General features: G+C 46.3%; 1 protein-coding gene across 2 annotated transcripts in view; it reads right to left on the minus strand.

Moving 5' to 3' along the window:
* Nucleotides 1-391: 391 nt before the first annotated feature.
* trappc9 (trafficking protein particle complex subunit 9) overlaps nucleotides 392-26697 on the minus strand; it is a 225960-nt gene continuing 199654 nt past the window's right edge. For both annotated transcript variants that reach the window (XM_083645758.1, XM_083645757.1), the window contains 2 exons: nucleotides 4030-4253; nucleotides 392-1368 (listed from right to left, as the gene is read on the minus strand). In XM_083645758.1, coding sequence (XP_083501884.1) covers nucleotides 1189-1368; nucleotides 4030-4253 — 404 coding nt within the window. In that variant the 3' untranslated portion in view covers nucleotides 392-1188. The remainder of the gene's footprint in view (nucleotides 1369-4029; nucleotides 4254-26697) is intronic.

Below are 26697 nucleotides of genomic sequence, written 5' to 3' on the forward strand. Positions count from 1 at the left end.
CCCAGTGCCCTACGCTGAGCGTTTTCTCTCAAGCAGCCCCCTTCAAAGCCACTTGTTGCAGGAAAACCTCTCGAGTATACGCCATCTGATTTGAGGTAGTAGAAGTAGAACCACAACAGAAGACTTTGGTACAAGTATATACAGTCAATGGTACAAGTGCAATAATCTCCAGTGCTTTTGACTTCTGGACTGAAGATGATCATAGAGATGGTTGTGATGATTCACCTGCAAATTAACTTAGGTAGAGTACTTCAACGATGGCACAGCAGTGATTATTAGTAGCTGTAATGACAAGTCGTTGAACAGAGGTTGCTTCTTTTTCACATTTATTTACACAAGTTATACAACACACATAAGGATAATGTCAAACCAAGACATTCAAGTTCAGAAGTCCTTCATTGTGGTTGCACAGATGGTTTTGGATAGCTCAGATGGGGTTTATAGTTTCTTCTCCTGTTCAGCATAATAAATGCCTCAAATGCTGTTTTCAGTGAAGTGCACAGATGACAGTAAGTGCTACAGATGAAAAAAGTGTAACAGGTGTTACTGTACATTGGTGGACTGCAACAAGGCATGCATACAGGGGCTAGACGATTTTATATGCCCTTGGACTCTACTGTACACATATTTTATAGCATTCAAGTGACATGAATAACCTTTAACAAAGTAATAGGCAATATTTACATGCGATTCAATTCATGAGGTTAACGTATTTACAGGCAAAAACCAAATAAAACCACCTGGATGCGTTGAGGCCAGACCTGGCACTAATGTGCGTTTTCTGTGATCAAATTGCAATCGGTTAGTGCTTGACCACATTAACCTGATTTAATTTACACATGGTATTAATATGTGTCTCAATTGTCCACATTGAAATCCGATTGCTATCGGATCAAGCAAGCTCCATAGCACAGAGCAGCTGATAAAACAGTGGTGACTGTATGTGGATTGAGAGGACGCATTGCATTTACACTTGTGTTCAATGTGGTCACAATGCATCCTTGACCACCTCCGGAGGTGGTTTGGCCGATCAGATTGCAATCCGCCCTCAATGTGTCTTGGGGCGTTTACACCTGTACTTTCAAGTGGTCAAGCACTATCCGATTGCAATCTGATCACAGAAAACACATGTTAGTGCCAGGTGTAAATGGCCTTATTGAGACCCAGGCTGTTGGCCCCTGGAGGCCCCTAGGCCCCGGCGTGCAGCGGTGTGTCCAGGGCTTTGATGTGGACGCTGGGCAGGCCGAACCAGGCTAACGGCAGCTCTCTCCCGGTGCTGTCGTCCTGGAACTTGATATTCAGGTAGAAGTCTCCAGTGTAGAGGAAGAGCAGGGCGCCCACGCAGACAGAGCTCTCTTTGGGTTGAACCTAGATGACGAAGAGACAGAATATTCAGGATAATTAGACTAGCGCCTTTTGAAAGGATTCATAATGAACTCGGCACACGTGTCAGTCAATGTGAAGCCAGCTGCCAGAAAATTGGGAGTAAATTTGACACCGACTGAGGCTTTGATGAAGAGGTAAAGAGAGTGGTGCAGGGATGCGTTGAGAACAATTTCCAAAATGAAAGCGGTTTCTTTTTGCCATTTAGGAATGTGGAGGAAGTCATTCATGCTTTTTATCTCCTCGTGTTTACACTACTCTAACTCGCTTTATTCTGGCGTCAACCCAAAGTCTATTTCACGCCTCTAGCTTGTTCAAAAGGCAGCAGCTAGGGGTTTAACTGCTACAAACGGACCAAATCACAACACTCCAGTTATGGCAGCTCTTCACTGGTTACCTGGAGGGTGTTAACTGGTACAAACGGATCAAATCACAACACTCCAGTTCTGGCAGCTCTTCACTGGTTACCTGGAGGGTGTTAACTGGTACAAACGGATCAAATCACAACACTCCAGTTCTGGCAGCTCTTCACTGGTTACCTGGAGGGTGTTAACTGGTACAAACGGATCAAATCACAACACTCCAGTTCTGGCAGCTCTTCACTGGTTACCTGGAGGGTGTTAACTGCTACAAACGGACCAAATCACAACACTCCAGTTATGGCAGCTCTTCACTGGTTACCTGGAGGGTGTTAACTGGTACAAACGGATCAAATCACAACACTCCAGTTCTGGCAGCTCTTCACTGGTTACCTGGAGGGTGTTAACTGGTACAAACGGATCAAATCACAACACTCCAGTTCTGGCAGCTCTTCACTGGTTACCTGGAGGGTTTTAACTGGTACAAACGGATCAAATCACAACACTCCAGTTCTGGCAGCTCTTCACTAGTTACCTGAATTGCTTTTACGATTTTACTGATAAGTGAAAAGTCTGGCTCCAAGAAATTATAGAGCTTTTATAACCTTCTATGAAGAACAAGCAAGGCCCTTCTAGATGTTGGGGTGTTGATGTGGCCACCTTGGCACAGTCAATGGTGTTACGTTAGCCACTTTATTACCATTGACCTGGGTTTCGACAGTCTTTCTTCTTATCCCAGCCTAGACCGTCCCCCCCCCCCCCCCCCGGTCGCTGCTCCACCCTCTGCCGATCTGGGGAGAGCCGAGACTAGCACCATGCTTCCTCCGACACATGCGCAGTTGCCAGCCGCTTCTTTTCACCTGACAGCGGGGAGCTTCACCAGCAGGACGTAGCACGTGGGAGGATCACGCTATTCCCACCAGTTCCCTTCCACCCCGACCAGGCGCCCCAACCGACCAGAGGAGGCGCTAGTGCAGCAACCAGGACACATTACCCCAAATCCGGCTTCCCACCCGCAGACTCCAGCCAATCGTGCTTGTATGGACAGCTGACCAAGCCGGAGGTAACACGGGGGTGCGAACCTGTGATCCTCATGTTGATAGGCAGGGAATCTACCGCTACACTACGTGGACGTCCAGCCTAGACAGTATTTATAGAAACCTGCCATTAACAACATAGCATACAGTACTGCGTCCGTACTGTAGGGCTGCCTCCAGGTTTGTTCTGTTACTGTTGTTTTCTCCCCTTCCTCTGTGTGTGTGTGTGTGTGTGTGTGTGTGTGTGTGTGTGTGTGTGTGTGCGTGCGTGCGTGCGTGTGTGTGTGTGCGCGTGCGTGCGTGCGTGTGTGCCCGGCTCCCCCTCTCTCTCTTCTTCTCTGACTCCAGAGCATTGTTCTACCTGGCAGTGATGCGTGATGCCCTGGCTCTTCATCGTCAGTGCTGGCCCTGCTCTTCCCACCTGGACTGTGAGTTAGGACAGCTGCCCTGGTTCCTCTGTTAGCGCTGACCTCAGGCCCTTCTCCTTGCTACATGCTGCCTCTATTTCTTTTGTCTCTCTGTTTTCTCATGTTTTTGTTTCTGCCTATGACTCTGTCAATGTATTGCCCGGCACCTATTGCATGCTCAGGCCTCCGGGGGGCTAATAAGGTTTCTTCTTGGGAGTTTTTTGCATTTATGGTCTAAGGCTGGTGGGTGCTGGATAGGCTGCTAGGCTGTAGAATAGGTAGAATGTTGCTCTTGCTCAAATCTGCTCTTGCCTACCTTGTTGTTGTTTCTTTTGCTACAGTATGCTTGTCTTATACAAGTTTGTTCAATTTTGTTGTGATTGTGTTTAGTTGGATCTAGCTAGACACATTCTCTGTAAAGCCCTCTGAGACATAAATAAACAAGCCTGAAATTTAAATAAACAAAGTCCAGGATTAACTCGAAAGGTGATCTACTACTACTACTACTACTACTACTATTCTACTACTACTGCTACTCCTAGTGCTCCTACTACTGCCGCTACTACTACTAGCCTTAAGCTGTCAACAGAAACCGAGAACCGCCGAGCTCTCGCTATATGGACTCTGGTTTTTGAGTCTATCCCCATGACAACTTTAAGTGTTCTGGTTAGATAAGGTGATGTAAGTGTCTGTGTTTGTCTCTGCCGTTACATAAGGTGATGTAAGTGTCTGTCTCTGCCGTTACATAAGGTGATGTAAGTGTCTGTCTCTGCCGTTACATAAGGTGATGTAAGTGTCTGTCTCTGCCGTTACATAAGGGAAGCAACTGGAGCCCCTGCTGACCGTGTGGATGTGGAAGGTGTTGGAGCCGATGAAGGTGAGGCCGTCCTGCAGCTCGTAGTTCTGGACTCCGTTCTGGTAGTCCTGGTAGGGCACCGCGGTCAGGGCGAAGGGCCCCACGGCGTTTTTGCTCCGATTGGTCAGCTTCACTTCCAGCGTCACGGCCTCGCCCACTCTGCAGTCGGCGACGACGTCGCAGTCGCACGGCTTCCCGTTCACCAGCACGTCTAGAAATCGGAGGGGGGGGGGGGGGGGGGGGGGGGTGGAGAGAGAGGAGGAATTAGTGGGACTGGGGTGTAGGTGGTCGGGTCCGTTTGTCTGAACGGAACGAGATTGGAAGTGTTTAAAAGTGGCGCTCTGCGTTCAGCTCGCACATACAGTACCAGTCATTCACATACCAGTCATTCACATACCAGTCATTCAGGGGCTTGTCATTCAATCGCTGCTTCATTTGCATTCATCAAAAAGCAGCCTGACCATGACTGGCCAATCGTATTGTTTCTCGCGTGGGATCAATAGACTTGTTCGCCCTAAAATAGGTTTTATTGACATTAGTGGAGATTGCAGGAGCTGGGGGTACTAAATGAATTCCAGAGGCATCCTGTCAATCTCATGCATGACTAATTTCTGTCAAGAAGGGATGGATGAGATTGTTCGACCCCCCAACCCCCCTCTCCCCTCGCCTTTTCTGGGTGTTTTGCCCCCTCATGGCGCTCCCCACACACGTAGCTGTAGCTACCTCTCTGTTCCCCTGACACGGCCAACAAAGACACATTGAGTGAGTAAAATTCAATTCTGCTAATGTGTGACCGGTCACTCCTGACGTGGCCCCTATTTGGCTAAGGTGGGAGTGGGAGACAGTGATTTGTTTTGAGCAACGAGCCTCGGTGACCTCCTTCGCACCCCCGGGGCGGTCGGAGAGCGAGCCCGACTCCCAACACGCAGAGAGGTAACCGTGTGATAGAAACACAGGCAACGCACACACAGAAAGAGCCTGGTCATACGCGTTCTGGTGTCACGCCCGTGGCTGTGATAAACACCGCCCATCAGAGCCGCTGTGAGACAGGCTGATGAAAGAGCCGTGCTGCGCTCGGTGCCGCCGGTGCACCGATCTGTCGTGTACAGTGGAGAGGACCGGGGGTGGTCGAGGGGAGAGGCTGAGGGTGGGAGACAGTCTACCCAGAGGGGAGGGGGGGCAGACGGACAGACTACCGGGAGGGGGGGAGGAAGACAGACAGACAAACTACCCGGAGGGGGGGATGGGGGTGGAAGACAGACAGTCTACCCAGTGGGGAGGAGGGGGGTGGCAAGTGGGGGTGTGGGAGGCCGAGAGAGCCCCGGGGACGCTGCAGCTACACGAGGGTGACATTCAGCTCCCATGTCTGTGTTAGCAAATATACTTCACTCAAACACAGACATCATACTCACTGCTGTGCTTACATAGGATTGGATCATCCTATCATCAGGGACTTTTGTTTATGCTACCTGACAAAAATAAGCAAAACGTCACTTATTTTTAGGGCTAGAGAAATATATCTGCTTGCTGATATTGGCCTTTTATAAACAAAATCAGGTATCAGCCAGTCAATGTCATCGACCTGATGGATATATGATGCAGTTTGTCTGGTTAAATATTTACTGTTGAACACACTGGTTGCTTATGGGAAACCCTTAACCTGCACTGATTCTATAATAATAATATAATCATCATCATCATCATATAATCTCTCACACACACACACACACACACACACATACACACACACACACACACACACACACACACACACACACACACACACACACACACACACACACACACACACACATATAGCCACTGAGCCTTGTGTGACACCTTACCAAGTAGTTCTATTTAGTTTGTTCAAAGTATTGTTGCTAGGAGATGTGCAAATCATAGGTAACATGGCTCTAAGTCAGGGTATCAGCGGCGAGGCAGGCGCTCATTAAGCTGACATACAGGCAAACTCGCAGAGGGAAGAACAGCGGAGAACTCAGCCTGCTCCAGTGAAGCAAAGTTGTGCTCGTGTTAAAAATACATGTAATACTTTGTAATTATGTAAATGAGACGGCACAAAAATTAGCTTGCCAGCGGCATGGCATTTCAATTGTTGGGGCATGCATCGGAGATGGTGCTCGCCAAAGTTTTTGTGTTTCAGAATCAGAATAAGAAAAACTTTATTGACCCCCGAGGGGAAATTGAGTAATGCTACAGGTGCTCACACTCAGGTAGGGAAAAATATAACATCGAGACATTATAAGAAGAGAATAGACGATTAAAAAAAAATCAATAGCCAAATCATTGCGATGATTTCTTTCCCAATTTCCTCCCCAAATGTATTGGCCAATTCTCCCCTGCTGTCCCAGTCGTTGCTCCAGCCCCTCTGCCGTCCTGGGGAGAGTTGTAGACTAGCACATGCTTCCTCCAATACATGTGCAGTCGCCAGCTGCATCTTTTCATCGGACAGCAAGGATTTACCCCTGGCAGGACGTAGCACGTGGGAGGATCATGCTACCCCCTCCCCCCAGTTCACCTTCCCCCGAACAGGCACCCCGACCAACCAGAGGAGGCACCAGTGCAGCGACCAGGACTCAAACCCCACCGGCTTCCCACCCGCAGACACGGCCATTAATGTGCCTTGTACAGTAGGAAAGTCTGACCTGAGTGCGGCGCGAATAGTTCACACAAGGCAACATCATTAATTTCAGACGAGGAGGATTTCAGAGGAGGATAAAATGCAGACGCCTCCGCTATTTCATACATGATAAACACACCATAACCTTTGAATAATGCGTGACCCTCATAACAAATAAGCCCACGGGGCTTTCTGATTGGCCTCGCTTCTCCTGCATACCTCCCGAGAGACGACTTAAAAGGGACGTGACAAATCGGCTGCTTCCAAAAAAAGAAGCAGCTGCCGCGTCTCTCCTGGTTGGCGCGGCGGTCGGGGCGCACTCCTGGCTTTGACCCCGGCGCTGCTCCTGTTAACTAGGCGTGTCAGGGAACACTGCTCCCCCCGGGGGGCAGAGTAAAGGCGGGTACCATCCCTCAGGCTTATGGGGCAGGAGAGGGGGCAATGGGGCAGACTTAATGGGCTACACTTTATTCAAAAGGCCCACCAGTTTCCAGGTACAGAGCACCCTTTAACTAAGGATGAAAAAGCAGGAGAGGTTTAAGTCGGGCTTTCTTTTCCCCAGCCTGGTGTCTTGGCTGGCAGGGAGGGAGGGAGAGGGAGATGGAGAGGAGAATAGATAATGAATGGGTTAGTGCGCTTGCAGAGGAGCAGGCTTTCCCGATACAGGACGTGCACTAATAAAGCAGACCACAAAACACAGAGTTGGTAAATGTCAGCAGGCAGCTCTGGTTTTGGGAGGAGGAAAGGAAACGTCGCTGCGACAAAACGCTGTAAAAACTGCTCCGCTCGCTCGCTGCTCCAACAAGTGCTCTCTCTGTTGCTGCACGGGCAACAGGTGCACGACATGACGGAGCGGGAGGGAGTGTGTGGCACAGACTGCTGCTCGTTAGGGATGCGTCTGAACTTCTGGAAGCACACACACACACACACGATATCCCTTCTGAATCGACTTGTCAGAATCCATACTGATACGGTTTTACGTATGGATCTGTTGCGTCGTGACGAATGAAGGCAGCCGATTCGTCCCTCGCCTGTGCCGACATTAAGTGTGTGCACGTACGACCTGTTGCCGGAGGGGCTTGGTTCTGGCTTTCACGTTAGAGCGCGTGCGCACGCGCACACACACACACACACACACACACACACACACACACACACACACACACACACACACACACACACACACACACACACACACACACACACACACACACACACACACACACACACACACGCTCTAGCCCAGATCTGACGCTGCTGGTAGAGCCACACTCACTGCTGTGCCTGCCTGCCTGCCGCAGCTCTTTTGCGTCTGGCAGAGCGCTGCGGCAGGCGTTCCCACAGCAACCGGGGCGAGAGAGAGAGAGAGAGGGAGAGAGAGAGAGAGAGACACCTCCCTCGTGTATGAGAGCCACAGATCAAACTACGACGGGGAGATTAAAGGAGCCTCTCCACCCCTCTCGCCGTATCGCTTGTCACCGGTGAAGTGCGGGAGAAGGTAAAGATAAAGGTGACGGGATGTGCCAACGTTTACAAGATTAGGCGTCACGCGCCCCGTCCACTCGGCTCATTACACATGCAGACACAAATATTGCGGAGCGAGAGGGGAAAGACCCCCCCCCTCCCCCATACATGACATGCACATCACACCTCCAGGCATGTAGGATTCAATTAGTGATAGAACCCGCTCTTGAGAACATCGCTAGAGTCAGTGGTTCTGAAGCGTATGTATGTGTGTCTTCTTCTGCAAACGTGATCCTATCTGCGATATTATTGTCTGGCAATAAAGTTCATGGAAAAGAACCAAACTACAGCGAGACATAATATATGCATCGATGCTACGATTTAGGGTGGTCGTCCTCAAACTGTGTGTGTGGTGCAGGAACTGCAAAGATACACAAGAAAGGGGGGAAAGAAGTCTCAGCGTCACAATTTTTTTTATCTACAAATGGAAATGTGCCAGAAATACAAGGCATATCGTACTCGCTCGTACAAGATAAGGAGCTGAATGAATATGATAATAGGATAGTCATCTTTTCTAGAATAGTTTACATTGGGGGAATTAAAAAAAAACATGCAGAACGTCCAGTTAACGCACTCCAGAGGCAGCGGGTGGTCCTGGAGAGACATGTCCAGGCCCAGATGAAGGGTCACTGGGTAGTCCTGGAGAGACGTGTCCAGGCCCAGATGAAGGGTCACTGGGTAGTCCTGGAGAGACGTGTCCAGGCCCAGATGACGGGTCACTGGGTAGTCCTGGAGAGACGTGTCCAGGCCCAGATGACGGGTCACTGGGTAGTCCTGGAGAGACATGTCCAGGCCCAGATGAAGGGTCACTGGGTAGTCCTGGAGAGACGTGTCCAGGCCCAGATGAAGGGTCACTGGGTAGTCCTGGAGAGACGTGTCCAGGCCCAGATGAAGGGTCACTGGGTAGTCCTGGAGAGACGTGTCCAGGCCCAGATGAAGGGTCACTGGGTAGTCCTGGAGAGACGTGTCCAGGCCCAGATGAAGGGTCACTGGGTAGTCGTGGAGAGACATGTCCAGGCCCAGATGACGGGTCACTGGGTAGTCCTGGAGAGACGTGTCCAGGCCCAGATGACGGGTCACTGGGTAGTCCTGGAGAGACGTGTCCAGGCCCAGATGAAGGGTCACTGGGTAGTCCTGGAGAGACATGTCCAGGCCCAGATGACGGGTCACTGGGTAGTCCTGGAGAGACGTGTCCAGGCCCAGATGAAGGGTCACTGGGTAGTCCTGGAGAGACATGTCCAGGCCCAGATGAAGGGTCACTGGGTAGTCCTGGAGAGACGTGTCCAGGCCCAGATGAAGGGTCACTGGGTAGTCCTGGAGAGACATGTCCAGGCCCAGATGTCGGGTCACTGGGTAGTCCTGGAGAGACATGTCCAGGCCCAGATGAAGGGTCACTGGGGTTCAGCGGGCCGCTCCAGCCAGCGCCAGAGGGCCACTTGACGAATGCTCCGATGGAGCCCGAGGAGGCGCTTTAAAAGGTTGCGGTGAGCTGCAGTGGGACTAAAAATAACCTGCCAGCCTCTGATATGCCCCGAAGCCATCTGCCCCTTTTATAATTATCCCCATAACAACCACTCACTCTATTTCTGTTGTCTTTTCCTTCCGTGAACAATTGCTTTTAAAGATTCCATCTGCTCTGCCAAAGAGGAGCCGGGAGAATTCAAGCTTTTGTTTGTCTCTGACTCATTTACGCATGAGGTGAAACACGAAACATTTTCACAATTAGCAGGTTGGACAATATTGGACATCCATGTAGCAGCACATGCAGTGTAATAGATAGTAAATGGTGAAGGTAATATAAAGCAGTCATCAAACGGCAGGTGAAACTTCTTACAGCATCTTTGGTAAAAGGTCTGAGTAATCACTGCCCATCTATGCCTTCCTTTCAAATGCATTGCCAACACCAGTGTGTGATTATTTCACTGTTCGCAGGATATATTTAAGAAGCTTCAGCCCAAACCAGCAGATGTGGCTTAATTTAATAATAATTTCAACCACCAACCATAACAGCAACTGCCTGTGGCAGAAAGATCATCATATAGAGAGCCAAAGTGAAACGTCACTTCTTGCTTTCTCCCTGTACCAGCGCTGCGGAAAATATGAATGGCGGTGGACGGAGAATAAGGTTACTTATTTGATCCCGTTTGAATTGTGCCCTGGGGTGCCAACGCTAATTTTGTCAATTTAAAACATAACTTTGCATGCACAGTTTGTCGTCAAACTGAAACGTAGGGGTTAGTTTCGTATAAAAATTACATAGCTTGTGGAAGCTCGTGGCATGTCGCCGGTCTTCAGCTTTGCCGGTAGAGAAAGTGACGTCACTTAGGCGACAGTGCATGTAGTCTTTCGGATTTATAACTTGAAGTGCAACAGTTTGGCGACAAACTGCGACTTTCTTGACGTGCAAAGTTATGTTTTAAATTGACAAAATTAGCGTTGGCACCCCGGGGCACAATTCAAAAAAGTAACCTTATTCTCCGTCCACCGCCATTCATATTTTTCGCAGCGCTGGTACAGGGAGAAAGCAGGAAGTGACGTTTCACTTTGGCTCTCTATGTCTTTAGATGCGACTAATGCCACGTCCACACGGACACAGGCAGCACTTTAAGCGAGCAGGAAACTGTGGCGTGACCTTAAGTAGGGAGTGAGTGGTCGAGCGCGAGAGAGAGCGAGCGGCGTGTGTCAGTGAATGAATGGATTGGAGTTAGCACTAGCAGGTAGCAAACATGTACGGAAGAAATTACCGTCGTCGTTATAATAAATAGAACAATGTCTCAAGGGCAAGGTGGCGTCCCTGTGTGCTGTGTAAATGAAGTGGGTCATTGGTGCTGAAGTCGGCTCTGGACTGGAGGAGAAGAGACGTCTCCCCTGTGCCTTCCTCCCACACTCTGGGGCTGAACAGCAAAGATCAATAGTGTGCATTGCTACCCCAAGTTGTCAGTTGCTTCAAAAAGCTGTTTCACCTGTCCACCTGAATACAGGAAAATGAGTTTTTGAGAAACCTCCACCTTGGGAGGAGTTTCCCAAAAGCTCCATTGACCTTAAACCGCATTTGGACGACGCCTAACTAGCTGATCTCAGTCCAGCCCATACACGCCTCAGAGCCTCAAAGCCAAACTCAGTGTGTATCAGAACCACTTCTCCTCCAGAACACCAAACAGCGCTTGGATTCCACATCAGCGGGGATAACACGACAAACGTTTGTTTAAATACGAGTGAATGGCAGATTGTTTCTCTCCCATTCTTCCGTGCATTCTCTCTCTTGTCCTCCTCAGAAAGAGGAGTGGGCTCTACCGTCTCACAGTTTTGCACGGTAGCGTTCAAGGTCATCACTGTTTAGCATCCTCATCCCTTACTTAGAGCCACACTCAACCAGGCAGTGGAACGCTGTGGGGATATGCAGTACTGGTAACGATGCTCACACGTCTCGGACAATGCAAGTTCCTGTGACAAGCCAGTTCACAACAAGTGGGACTAAGGGTGTGCTCTCTGTCTGACTCAAGGAAAAAATAAACAACAGGTCTGAGGAGACTCCAGTAAAAGGGCGGAGTAGCGAATCATTAATGAATGAATAGAAATAAAGGCTTGCAGACGCCAAGCCATTCTGGAGTAATCTGGCAGGCTCTGGCTGTCAAAATCCCCCTCATATTTAATACTATTCAATGTCAACACTGGAGAGCAACTGTGAGATGCACTCGCAAGCTGCCAGCCTCAATAGATGTTTCCCTCGCATTCCCACTAAGAGATGCATATTTATATTTTCACTAGACTGTCTGGAAGCATTCAATGTGTCTTGGATGCCCGTCAAAATATTTTTTGGGGGCGAATAAGTAAGGACAAAAAAAACGCCCGCAACGCTTTTGTTAAGCACTCGTCTTCCTATTCATCAAAGTGTCTTGTTTGGTGTGAAGAGAAGGTTCTGTCTCTGGGACGTCCTGCAGAGACAGGGCGTCTCTGAGGAATGCCTCTCAAGAAGAAAGTGTGCGCAGCAGTTACCTGCTATGGATTTTTTTTGTTTTGTTATGACTCTAGTTTGTTTTAGTGTTATCATCATACATATTTGCATGTATGCGCCCCCCACTCAAAAACAAAATCTACTTAGTCATTAATAGGGTTATATTATTGCAAACTGACAAAGAAGAAAACGTGCTTATTTATTAAACATCTGTAGGTGTCCCAGAAGTTTTGACGGCCAGTGTATACAGTCTTTTCCCCCAGCATCTTTGCCTTTATTTGATAGTCCACAGTATAGAGAGAGAAGAAGAATTTGAAGAGAGAGAAGAAAGGTGGATGACATCCAACATGGTGGTATGGTGTGCACTTTAGCCAACTGAGCCAGCCAGAAACCACCCCAAGCATTTTTTAAATGTTCTATTGAATCAGGTGAGAACAGCAGACCTAGGACAAAAAAGGTCCAGTATCTTTGCTATAGAGCAACCTCTCTGAACAGAATGAATCAATACTGTAGGGAAGCATGAGTGGTGGCTAGATGCCATTACAGTTTAATGGCCCCATACTGAGATGGCAATCTTGGCTTGGGGCTTCCTGCTGTGCACAGTGTGCAGCCATTTAATTCTTCGGTCTGATTCTTTTTCCAACTTCACAACTCATTTAGACCTACAGATCTAGTTCAATCTATACCTTGATTTAGACCATTCTCTTAGATCATACTTCTAAGAAACTGACAATAATGTCCATCATAACCCAGGAGGTTAAGGTAACATTGCACTCGGTTTGAATTTGACTCAACAGTAGATGACTGGGACCTGGGTTTGACCTCAAAATGTTCAGGAGTCCTACAGTAACTGCACTTGTGAATTGAATTGGACTTGGTTGTGCTCATATGTTTTGAGACTTGTCAGAAACAGAAAATAGACCTGAATGTTTGTGGGAGCGGATTCTGATTTGACCAGGGTGTTTGTACAGGAACTACATGTCTCCTGCTGAATAGTATCTCAGAAAGCTCTACTGCAGCCTCACATACTGTAGAGACAACCAATAGTGTCACAAACACTGTAACCAAACCACCCTGGGGGCGGGGCAAAAATCCAATTACTTTAAAGAAATCCCCCCAGTATATCCACAAGCTATTGTAAATACAACAAATAATGCAGTGTCATTAGTGTTGAATTGTGCACTTCCCTACAGATGCAATCAATTTTCCTGTGCTACAATATATCCATTAAAATTGATGATGCATATACATACAATCAATGAATTTCATTTTTTTTTTAAATCAAGTGAGCATAATTAGGTACTACTTCGGGACCAGCAGTGGGATTTTCGATCTCCATAATATCTACCTTCTATCTCTCAGATCATTTGAGCTAAACTGGAGGGGTTAAGGGATGGGATGAGCCTAACTGCACACATCGTTCTTCCAATTACCCGGGCACCAATCACATCGTCTGACAGCTATTGGTGTGTTGAACCGCATCTAGTTTTTGCACGATTATATCACAATGTCCTCTGCACCAAATGATACGCTTGCCACAACAGTGACAAGCGTCTATATTTAGGGTGCACACAGTTTGGTCAGTGTGACCTTCTTCCTTGGCTTTTATTGAGCCGTGTTGTACTGTGCATGGGTAAACTTCACTTTAAGTACCTGGTGGAAAAGAACCAGCTGGGCTGTTCTGCGGCCTGAGCTCATGTCATCTTTTCTATCAACCGTGGTTCAATTGAAAGGGAACGGTTTCTTCTGTGCTGAGTTTTCAGTGCAGTTTGCATGTGACTTAAATTGGTTGTGAAGGTGTTTTTCAAACGAGAAGAGTTATATCAAGTTCACTGGTTTCTTGACAAGTTAAGTGAATTAACAATATTGTGCATTGTGAACTTAGACTAGTAAACCATACTCGACTGAGAAATAAATTCACCACACTGAGTTTTGGTAATGAAGTTATGGGGGGCTAAAAAATGGGAAATAGCGACTAGTATGATTCACTTAAATTTAAACAGTTGACAATAATGTGAATGAACATAAAAGTTGCGTTGCAAGATGACTAGAGAACTGACAACAGACTTGTGAGTCCATCCCATCACAACGTTTCACCACATTAAAAATAAACCAGCAAACAGGTGTCAGGCGTCAGAGGGTACACTATCCCATGCCTTTTGGTTCTGCCCTTCATTAACGGGATTCTGGGCCAAAATATTTGACTGGTACTCCAAGGCTTACAAAATAACCCTACAGCCGGAGGCAGAACTCGCCATCTTTGGCTGCTGTGAGTCCTCTCTGGACTTCCCTACAGCTGTGCAACAATCTCTGACGCTGGGGACAACTGTCGCCAAAATACTTATCCTGAAGGAGTGGAAGTCCTCCTCTTCACCTTCTTTTCGGGTGTGGCTGATGGACATGATCTCTGTTCTACAGATGGAGAGACTCAGGTCCCTGAGAACCAACGCACTTAAAAGGTTCTCAAATATCTGGGACCCGTTTTTGGCCTACTTTGACGAGGTTAAGAATGATAAGTGACTGAGGTTAGGGATGATGGATGGCTCGCCCGGCTGGTATCCCATGGACCCCTTAGGCGGGATCCCAGGTACACAATATCTCCTATAAACACATAAGCACCTTATGCAGCTGATAGCACTATGTGGTATTGTTGAATGTCAATGATGTATGTATGTTTTTTTCCCCTTTCTTTTCCTGTGTCTGAACCTGTTCGTATATTGTTCTATAAAAAACTGAAAATAAAATATATTAAAAAACAAACACAAAAACAGCAAAAAGTAGATCAACAAAGTCACATTAAAATACTGGAATCATTGTATTAAATTAGCCTGCTAAACCAGCCGATCACATGAACTCACATTTCATTTGGTTCTGTGAGATGGTCTGGCCCCAAGGCATGGGAGGGTGTTAAGCAGAAGCAAAGCAAAGTGGATGAGCCAATCAGCGACTGCGCTCAGTGCCCTGTGACTGACAGTGCAAGTTGGCCAATCAGGAACGCCACTAGCAGTACACTAACAAAACAGTAATGGCCGCCTCCTTGCCTGTCCACCTCGAGGAGCAATGTCAGTGTTTGTCTAGTTTAAACAGCCATAAAGTGCAGTTATTGCAGAAATAGACTCAATAACAACAATTAAACAAGTACAGGAGTATCGCCGCAACCGCGGAGTTCGGCGGAAAATATGTTTTTGCCACTCTCCCGAGTGGATTTGGGTTTGACTGGATCCAATGCTGATTGGCTGAAGGAGTTGTCTGTCAAGGCAAGTGCACCCGCCCACTGCGATACACTGGGAGAAAGCTTGGGGCCAGACCATCACGCAGAACCAAATGAAATGTGAGTTCATGTGATGAGCTGGTTTACCAGGCTAGTATTAAATATGAATCAAGTGAAAATGTATCAAATAGATGCAAAATTATTTGTATGTTATTCTGTTTTTCCTGATGAACGAATGGGTAAATCCCAGGCTAAAAATGAATGGTGGATGATTCAACTCATTAGTTTAATTGCATGAATTGCTAAACCATGCGGACAAGTTTCAAAACAAAAGAGGAAATTGCGAAATTGTGCAGATGATTTTCAAAACAGCACAGCTTGTTAACTAGTAGGCACACGTCTTGACAGAACTTGCTTGAAGAGGAAATCTGCTTATTATTCATAACGGGCAACCATGGTTGGTTTGTGTGCGGATGATAAATATCATGTTTGTATCCCGTTTATTTAATTTCAGCTTAGAACATAACTGGCAGAGTGGTACGTCCTCCATCAAAATCAAAGTCGTCAGTGTTCATGTGTTCACGATTCTGGACACATTCTTGCATTTTAATTTCTGCCATGCTGTCACACACCACTTGCACAGTCCTTTGTCACCGAGAAAAGCTCTCTGGTGAAATGCCTACGTGTGTGATCTGATCTGTGTCAGATGGGGCGCAGCCCCCCTTCAGATCAGACAGTCCATTACACAGCACTCTTAAACAGCAGTTACAGTAATACAGCACGCGCACAAGTAATGGGGAAATTGGCAGTGGAGATTGGAGGGTGAATGTACAGTACGGTATTGTTCTGTAATGTGTGGCTGACTCTCAAATGAGGGTTGGAATTACATTAGCTGAGGGGTGCTGAGCCTACTCAATGACAACACAGCTTACTGTAGGGATGGAGTCTGTGTCATATGTATTCTTTGCGCTCATGTGGATGTGTGGATGAAGCAAATGCTTGACACACATAAGTGGAAAATGGAGAGATTAGCTCATGATTTGGCACTGAGAGATGAGTGGTGGAAGGTAAAGGAAACCGCAAGTCAGGCCCTGCAAGATAAAAATCAATGTCTATTCTATCAAAAGGAAAGGAATTAGATTAAAAAAAAAAAAAAAAAGCAATGGTCATTCAGATGGGATCTCAAAAAGAGACCTGCCACAAAACGATGTTTGGGGGCGTATCTTAGTGTTTACTCAAGACATGGACTAAAAGTGATTTGATCCATCTGAACAATCGTGCAATTCAGGGTTCGTACTGTAAAAACAACTTGAAGGAGGCCGTCCTCACAAGGGCAATTACAAAATTGGTCGATTTTCAAGGGGGATGAAAGAACCGATGTTTACGAATGCGATCGTGTGAGTAAGTGCGTGAGTGCAGTGCATGTACGCCAGAGTCGGGGGTCGTAACCAGTTACCCGTAATGTAACGTACTGTAACAACAGTCTGATATTGAAATAGCTCGCTGACAAGTAAGGGAGATGCGGTGGGATTGGCGGACCGGTAACGCCTCTCGACATTTTTAACCATAACCCAAACCATAACCTTACCAAGTTTTTATAGTTGCCTGACCTTAAGCAAGTTGTTTTAGTTGCCTAAACACAACAAAGTTATTTTAGTGGCCTAAACATAACCAAAGTTGTTGTAGTTGTCCCACGCGGAGCGTATCAGCTGCACACACTGTTTCGCTCATATACTGTATGTCATTTTGGGAGTGATTGGAAATTGACATATTCTGTTATTTCGGTATGCGGACGTGTTGAAATAAACACCTGCAACCAAAGAGCATTAAACCTCTTATGCTAAGAGTTTGGGATTGATGTCAAAAAGCTCAGAATTAATTCAGGTTAATAAGGCACATGACTTTGTAGATACTGTGGTCTGCGAGGTGAGGGAGATAAATAACTGTAACAGCCTCAGAAGACTTTTCTATAGCAGCTTTCCAATTAGTCTCACTACAGAGCCGGCCTACAGGATGAATGGACAATAGAGTGACTCTACTTTGACCTCTTCAATCTCAAAGCATATAATGAACAATGGAAAGTTGCTGATGAAAAGTTACGAGTCAAAACACTGTTAGCTTAAGAGACTTTTATATCATTTCAAAATCCCGCGGAGGCTTGAAGCACAGTCAGCCATGGATGCGACCCCGGACAGCCAGGAGCGCGTCTGAAGCCACTGGGCCATGTCTGAGCCAGAGCTGGCTAGGAGACGAGGGTTCAACAGGGCTTCCTCATCCCACACAATGTAATGAGCCTTTAAAGGCAAATATCTGCTAATCGCATAGAGATGGAAAATAATTAGGACTTATCTTTCTCCGGCAGATTTCAACAGCCTGTGTCATTATCCCATAAAGCAAAGGATGTTCCACTCTACCCTGGACATTTTTACCTGTTTTCACCTGTGCCATTGATTACCTTATTTGAACTCTCCAGGGAAAAACAGACGGTATCCAAGGTGATTTTCCAAAAATAAGCCATCCTTATCAATTTTTTAAACGGTTTACACGGTGGCCTGTGAAATCAAGCTTATTGTGTGTAGAACCACAAACAAAACTGTAATTACAAAATGTGCTGATATTGACTCTGGCCACTGTCGCGGCGCCCATAAACTCACTCGCCCATTCATTGTCAATAGAGCAATTCCAGAAGGTGTCTGGATAACACTATCATTTCGATTATATGTTCTCTGGTTTTGAGTTTGAGGAGAGAGTCGTCACTGTTCACAGATTCATGATCTTTCCTGATCCATATTCAGCTCACGGTTAAGGACGAAGTTGTGCTACCCTGGGATGACCTAACCTCCACCAAGATATTTATGGCATCTTTTCCACCTCTGCTGGGGGAGACATCTCTCTCCACAGAAGGTCCAAGCGTTTTCCCCCATGCATTTGTCAAGCCATTCCTCCAACATTGTCGAACATCAAACTCTTTGACAGACTGCTGTAATTACATCTTTGTGCAGATCACAACTGATTAAATCTGGGTTTCCTTTTTTCTCTCTCGAATCTCCAGCCTGAATGGCAAAGAGATGCATCATTATAATTAATTGGATTCTACCTTGCAAGACATTCCTGGGGTGTGCCGTAGTTAATTTGGTTTGATAAATATTACAGCGCTACAACTTGCTCTGTGAGAAAAGCCGTCAGTCGGACATGTAGTCAGCAGAGAACTTGATAGCAGATAGTTGTCTAGTGCCAAACGTTTTAAAGTGACTAATTATTTGAGTGCTTGCGTTGGTGCGTGTGCACTTACAGTACATGTTGTGTTGGTGCGTGTGCACTTACAGTACATGGAGACAGAGAAAGCGGGTTTATGTCTATACAAAACAATCCAAACAAACATCAGTTTTTTTATCATCTAGTCAGCCATGGCCAGATGAGAGCTTTGGCAAAGTAAACACAATACCTACTACGGGGTGAGGGGCTTTAGTCTGAAAACAAACACTGACAAGCACAACAACAAACCGCAGGTACAGTACGTTACAGTGCGAGGAGCGCATTGTCTCCATCGCCTGAGAATGACTTCAATGAAATACAAAGCCTCTATCACCGTCAAATATTTGCTCAGCGGGACAGTATGGCACTTGATGGACTAGGGGACTCAAAGTATGGAAAACCAAACAGACGAGTGGACAATAGGGCCGCCGTCTCGATTCGGCGCCAGACACTGGGAACGGCGAGCAGTTGGAGGTGCTCGTTTGCGGAGGATGGATCCGAGGGGGGGCGGAACAGCCGCTGAGTGTTTTGACTCAGCTCGAGCAAAATCAAACTCATTAGCGGGCCTCCCCTGAGGGATTCACTGTAGTGCAGTCTAAGCGTGCTTCTGTCACATGCCGCGCCGCGCACGCACTTCCATTTCCCTGCCTCATTACGTCGCCCCGCCTCCCTCGCTCTTCTCTTAATATGCTCCAACCCTAATTATGCAAATTAACCCACTTTACTCGTTGGCGCTGGCGCGCTAATATGTGGAAATACCTTCAGGCATGGTAACGGAATCCCTGTCCACGTCTTCACCTTAAACCAATTGAAGCCAATTGAGAAAAGAAACGACTGCTGTTGTTCTGTTGATGTCCGCATTGAGCTTTCTTTAATGAGGCGGGACTTCAACTGGAATAGTTAGCCTTCTTGAGATGGATCTTCTTGAGGGGAACGACGCATTGCTTCTTCAACAGTATACTTTATAAGCTTCTCATTTGAACATTTAAAAAGGCACGTATTCACTTATTTTTTGATTATACGGAAGTGGTAAAGGATATGCACAGCTAATGTACCCCCCCCCGAAGCAATAATTAATTCAAGAGTTATATATTTTTTAACCTTTATTTACACAGGGGGAGTCTCAATGCTCTCTTTTTCAAGAGCGCCCTGTTCACATTCACACACACATTCACACCTGGAAGCTGACCAGTACAACCACAGTCTGCTCTGTTGGCCACTGAGCAGCTCCACTGGAGCGGTTGGGGTTAAGGGCCTTGCTCAAGGGCACTTCAATGGTGGTAATGAGGGAGGGGCAAGCGCTGCCTTTTCACTTTCCCCACCCAGATTTATCCTGCCAGTCCCGGGGATTGAACCGACGACCTTCCGGTCACAAGCTTGCTTCTCTAACCATTGGGCCTACTGTTCAACAGCCTCCTAAGCAAAAACCACATGATTTCTGCATGAGGATCCCAGGATCCCATAGAAGGTTCCTCCTCTCTGAACACCTGCACAGGCAAACACAGGTCACAGCAACCGCTTAAAAGTTGAAGACATTTCAACGTTGACTCTTTTGGCTACTGGAGTATCATTAACCTCATCACCTGCTTGCTGGCCTCTCTCTCAATTTAATCTCAATCCTAATCTGATGCTTGAAAAAGGGCCGGGGCCACACGACAGAGTTCATGCCAGAGTCACTTTACATTGCGATGGGGGGGCACAAAACCTGTCTCCCCAACTCCGAAAAGACACGTCTGGTCTGAGTAGTACCCACACAAAGCGCTTTCAGAAGGCAGGCGGTGCGCCTCTGCTTCTCAGTCCGCCTCCTCTTTCTGCGTCGTGCTCGCCGTCATGTGGGAGGCTTTGGGAGCTGTAAGAACAACTGCTCCCGATGACGCAGACGCAGCAAAGACTGCCAGAGGATTTCCCAGGCAGCAGCCAGAGGGGCCAGAGCAGCTCAAATCAATGTCATTTCTTTAAAAAGGGGAGTGCAGCAAAGCCCTACCTACTCACCCACACAGAGTGCCACCACACATTTCCTCGCTGCGCTTCAGTTCTTGAGCATCTAATAAAGGAAAGTGGTTTATCTACAGGACTTGCGTGGGGACGGGTTTGCATTCTGTGTTTGCATACATCCGAAGGTTTCGACAACGGCTACTTAGTTGCGTGCTTGAAGGGAAGGGAGCGATGGAGATAGAGAGAGAGAGCAGGGGATGTGAGGTTACATGTACAGTATAAAATCATGTATGACTAATTTCATGTATAATGGAAGGCAGTATCAATTGAAATCGAGTCGTCATTATTATTTATACAGCATCTATGTTCAACAGCCATACAAAATGTAGAAATATAGAAAACACCTCTCGCTGTCTGTATCGACTCAAAAGTGTGCGATCAATACAGTATCTTTTTGCCTGGGGGATCTTACATGTAGGTGCTAATTAGTCAACAGAAACAATATTATTTTATCGTCAAAGACTCAAAATTCATCTGCATGAATGAAGCTGGGCTCTCAGCAGTAAAGGGAGCGGGTGCGAGATGCATGGTGTTTCCAGGTGAATTATTGGTGCGAAGAAGACACGCTAAGGCAGTGGTGGTACGCAACCTTGCCCTACTCAGGAGCCACATTGACACCAAAAAATTGTTGCAAGAGCAGCAATCCACAAAACGTCCCTTTCCTCCCTTTGTTTTTTCTAGATTTTATTTATTTATTTATGTTTTTTGTTTGTTTATTTATTTTAAATAGGACTTAAAAGAGCCACAACTTCCCATGAAGGAGCCGCATGTGGCTCTAGAGCAGGGGTGGGCAACTGGTGGGCCACATGTCCAGCATGGCAGGTGTCCTGCGTGACCCGCACTGGAATTGTGAAAAGAAAACCAAAAAAACGTTTTTTTTTTTTTTTTTTTTTTTTACAGTGCACCCGAACGCAACATGCAAGATACCCACTGAATAAGTGTCCAAATGTTCATGTCCTTCTGGCCAATACTCCACTTCTATTGTAACATTTCAGTCTGGAATATGGAATATAGAGACAGTCGGCATACATGGGAACGCCCACAAAATGTTACTACGGCTGGTGCGCGAGTGGGGTAAAACCGCCCATATATCTCATTGGGCTGACTCACCAAAGGACGGTGCTGCGGCTCTAAACTACAGGTTTGGGGATATAGAGAAGGTACATAGACGTCTGTTGAGATGTGCGTTTACTGCGGGGGTTAAATCCCCGATCGTGTCTGCCTGGGCTGGGCTAGCAGCTAAATACTAACTTTGCTGAATGGATAGAATGGGAGGATTTACCCCACCCTGCCCACGCCCCCAGCCAGCTGTCTCTATGACGAGACATCGCCTCAACCTATCTTTCAATGATCTTTATGACTAAAAGGCTAAAAGTAATCTCATGTGTAAGAAATGACTGTTCTACATTGAGGTAAAGATTTCAATAAAACTCGTTGGTTTTGGATTTATTTAGCTTCAAGAGTGCATTTTTGTTCTTGTGTGACCCTCAACATAGGCTTTGAGAATCCCGGGCCACTTACTGATACTTATGCTTAAATTAACCCATATTCTGGTTTATTTCAAGAAAAACATTTTGGCTAGTGGAAATTCTAATTGGCTGGCAAATTTAAAATCTAGCAGCCATATTGGCAGGTGGTCAAAAAAGTTAATTTCAAGCCCTGCAGGGAGAGCAAGTGGTGACATAGGAGTGAGTGAGAAAAGGATCAAATATTGGTGGTTAATAATGACATCACATCTGTTAATTTAAAATGAGTTATTTCTCTAAACCTCAAATGCCCAAAATTCTTGGCGCCGGCGCCGTTCGGCCCACAGCCCTCAGCAAAATCTGGCCCTCTGGTAGCGAGGACATTTTTTTGTGGCCCTCTCTATCATCAAAGTTGCCCATCCCTGCTCTAGAGCCTCGGGTTGAGTGTCACTGCGCTAAGGTAATGAGCTGTCAGTACTAGACTGGGGGGGGGGGGTAAATCGCTATAGACCGCAAAGCTACCCACAAGGTTATTACTTCCTCCACGTAATGACCAGCGATCAATGCCTCGCTCAAACAGGCCACGGCCAATCAGAAAACTTATTCCAGTCACCTAAGCAGGACTGTAAGGTGCAGGAGTCAACTAAGCTGTAATGCACTTAGAGCAAAGTGCTCTCATTAAAAACATACCTTCACCTCCCCCTTGCTTCTGTAAACAGATATAGATTCTCTACCGTGCTATGCAAACAAAACAGTCATTACTGGGGGGGGGGGGGTGGGGGGGGAGACGCCACTTTACTTAGGGGGGTTAGTGCTGTTTATTAAAGAATAAAGTAATGAACTTTAGTGAGATGGGCAAGGCTGAAGACAGCATCTAAGCTTTGTAATAAAGGCGTGATTTATTATTTATCGTCGTCTGCAACACCCACAGGTAAATCAAAGGGTTCAGGCGATACTACCGCATGAACCTTTTGGCAACGCCTCAGCGCTTCTCAGGATGACTGCGCCGGGTGTTATATTTGTAACACATTTTAATTACAGCCCTTCCCACCGCATTGGAGACGAACGCACTTCATTTCAGATGCAAGAGGGCAAAGCAGCGTGCAAACAATGATGCTGATGAGCAGCATGGTGGGTGAGTGGAGCTGTAGAGAGCTGAGTGAGTCTTGTGAGAGAGGGCCTGTTCTGTTGTAGGCCTGATGCCATTGTGCTTGCTTAGTCATTTGAGCAGTGTCCAAAATTAACTTTTTGGCTCAGCTGCCAAAGCCTTGTTCAGAAAGAGAAGGAGGAGAAAAAGGTCCCTTGTAGGGCATTCACGACTACTGCATTTTAGTAGTCATCGACTACTCCCCAAAAGGTCGTTAAGTAGTTACAGGAGATAGCTCCTATTTTCTGTCCTATTTCTGTTCAATGTATTTACTTATTTATATTATGTCGACTGGTGGTTTTGATACTCGCAAGGATGGTGTGAGAATCGTGTAGAGTGTCTAGTACTGTGTGAAACATCCACCAGATCATTTGTTGTTGTGTGCAGTTCATTAAGTATAAAGGTTGCATAGTGGTCAATATATTTGTTTGGTTTTTGTTCAGAGTAATGGTTATGATTACAGACGTAACGGGGATCGCTATCATCGTTGTCATTACCGCCGCGTGGAACGACGGCTCTCAAATCAGCGGAGTCAACTCGTCATTACCACCGCATGGAACGACAGCTCTCAAATCAGCCGAGTCAACTCAATCAGGTTGACGCGACTTTACTCAAAGTGATTAATGGAGAAATAATGTGAAATCTCTCCAACAGCCCGGCGAAGGTCAAACGGAATTAGCCTATGCTAAGCAATCCTGAGTTCCCAGCCTCCAAATTAAATCACGCTCAACCGTGGTACATCTCTAACCTCCCCCGCCATCAATCACCCGACTAAAGCAGGTACCCAAACACACTCTCTCCGCCGGTCTAGGCCGCTCCATTCATCTTCCCCTCTCCTCATCTTCCTTTCGCTCACTAGATCACTCACTCGCTCCGCCGAGCTCTTTGCATCCTCCATACCTGTCCTCTCCGTTTCTTACTCCTCATCATACCCGCCACTCAACAAGTGAATTGGGATTTGCCTGTCGGCATCTATCTTCACGAGTCAAAGTTAATGTCTCCTACCTACTCCTTTCCTGTTCATTCTTATCCCAAACCCCCCCCCCCTCGACCCCTTGCCTCCCTCATCTCAGCCGTTCCTATTTGTGTTCCTCCATCAACTGTGGAGAAATGATTGAGAACTTGAAAGTATAACAACAAACACTTGAACTGTATTTGTGTTGAATTGTGAGGCAGGGGATGTTTTGGAGGATAGGGGTGACGTGATCTCTGGTGGTGCGGGAGTGAGTAACACGAGCGGCAGATATATATACACAGTATACATATATACAGTATGTGGATATATTGTAATTGACTCTGGATTTTGTGAGGATGACGATAACAGTGGAGCCAGTGGACAGGGAGGATGTGATAGCATGTGGTGATGAACGGACTGATAGTGGGGGAGACGAGCCTTGACTAGAGTGGGCGGGATGGGGTCCAGGGCGCAAGAGACAGTCTTCATGCCTGTCAACAGTTTGGTGAGAGGTGGGGGGGGAAATCTGATTTCCCCCCCCCCGCTGTTTATTTGATTGTTTTTGCTCCAAGTGAAATGTTTTCTGGTCACTCACGATTCAGTACGCCGCTGGTTGGCTTGGTTCCAGGCTTGAAACTCGTTAAACAATGATTTTTCGAAACGTCTATGGAGAAAATGAATGGGGAATTCTCTTCCGGACCAGGAGACGTCATGCGACTGTTGAGCTCTATAGAGTGTGGAAAAACAGACATTTATATGAAAATGTTGTGGATTATTATTATTATTATCACTACTAATATTAACTGGTGAATAATAGGTTGACTATGTGAAGAATATATATACCTGTATACTGTATGTGTGTGTGTGTGTGTGTGTGTGTGTGTGTGTGTGTGTGTGTGTGTGTGTGTGTGTGTGTGTGTGTGTGTGTGCGTGCATGCATGTGTGTGTGTGTGTGGTCGCAGACCGAATTTCACCCCACGAAGACCGACCTACATATTCCATATTCTCATATCTGATCAGCCCATGATGTCAGCTGGTATCTCGGCTGTGTGTCCCCACTGAGCTCTCGTTTCGCCCCACCCACCTCCCCAGTCCGCCACCAACGAGTCTTGAGTCCTGAAGAATCCCCCACGGGGGGGGGGGGAATTCTCTATCCTAGCCTATACAGATGCATACAGTATATATATATATATACATACAGTATATATATATACATATAGTATATATATATATATATATATGTATATACTGTATATATATATATATATATATATATATATATATATATATATATATATATATATATATATATATATATATGTGGGAGCTGCCTGTGGGTTAATCACATAGTCAGATGCATTAGAGGGCACTTCCATACATCACGGACATATGTAAAGAAAATGAACTACTTCACATACTGCACATGGATTGGTATAATTTGCAGTAGAGCTGTATGAACCACCCTGTGGGACTTATTGAGAAGTAATGGGGCTATTGATAAAACAACAAAGTGAAGTAAAGCTTGAGTTAACACTGCTCTTTGCAAAAAACAACACAGCGATTAAAGAGCACACTCCAGTGTTTCGGGGCTAAAATGGGGTAAATGTAAGATGTGTTGCCATGGCGTCTACTGCTTTTATTTACCCCTTTAGCCATTACAATGCTGAGTTAGTATCAACCCATTGATACAGTACCTGATGTAGCATTTGCGTGTATATCCCTCATTTGTGTGCGTATCCCTTTAAGCGGTTCGCGGTCTTAAAGGGATACACACACAAATGCTGCATCAGGTATCAATGGGTTAAACGGAGCCTTTCCCATCCGGCTTTCAGTAAGGCATAATGGCAAACTCAAGCACATCTTTTTCACATCTCTCACATCTCACACTCAATGCTTTTCTATCTAACTGAGCAGCCAAGTGACCTTCCCAGGCCAATTTTCAACTCGCTCACTTAATTGAATTGTGTGCAGGGACCAAATTGGGTCTGAATCCGGTCAAAATCCCGTAGCGCGTGACGCGTGTTGCCCTTGGTCAGATGATGGAAGAATCATGACGAATGAATAAATCCCAAGGTTAACCTCAACGTTTATTATATAATATATTATATAAAATCAGTGCTGCCAAACTCTCATACCCTCGGCGTGACTCTACCAGAGCAGATCTCTCTCCAGGTTACAGAGTCTTGGATATAATCAAAACGGCAACACTTAAGACAGGGGTATCCACATTTTTTCTAATGTGGGCCAGCTTAGATAATGTGAAAATATCGGGGGGCAGGCAGCTTCTCGCATCATATGGGTTATAAAGAAAATCACATAAAATCAGATTCAATAAAATTGTACTCCAAGGATTTTGTTTACGATCTGAAAACATTAGTTCTGCCTGTGTTGTTCCTACTTGGTGCTTGTCTACAAACTGATAGTGCTCTCATCGTTAGGTGAACAGAAAAATGCGAATTGAACTTGCTTGATTAACCAATACTGTATATATAATATAGTATATTTTGAG

The sequence above is a fragment of the Poromitra crassiceps genome (genome assembly GCF_964638095.1).
Source record: "Poromitra crassiceps genome assembly, chromosome: 11".
Classification (NCBI taxonomy): Eukaryota; Metazoa; Chordata; class Actinopteri; order Beryciformes; family Melamphaidae; genus Poromitra; species Poromitra crassiceps.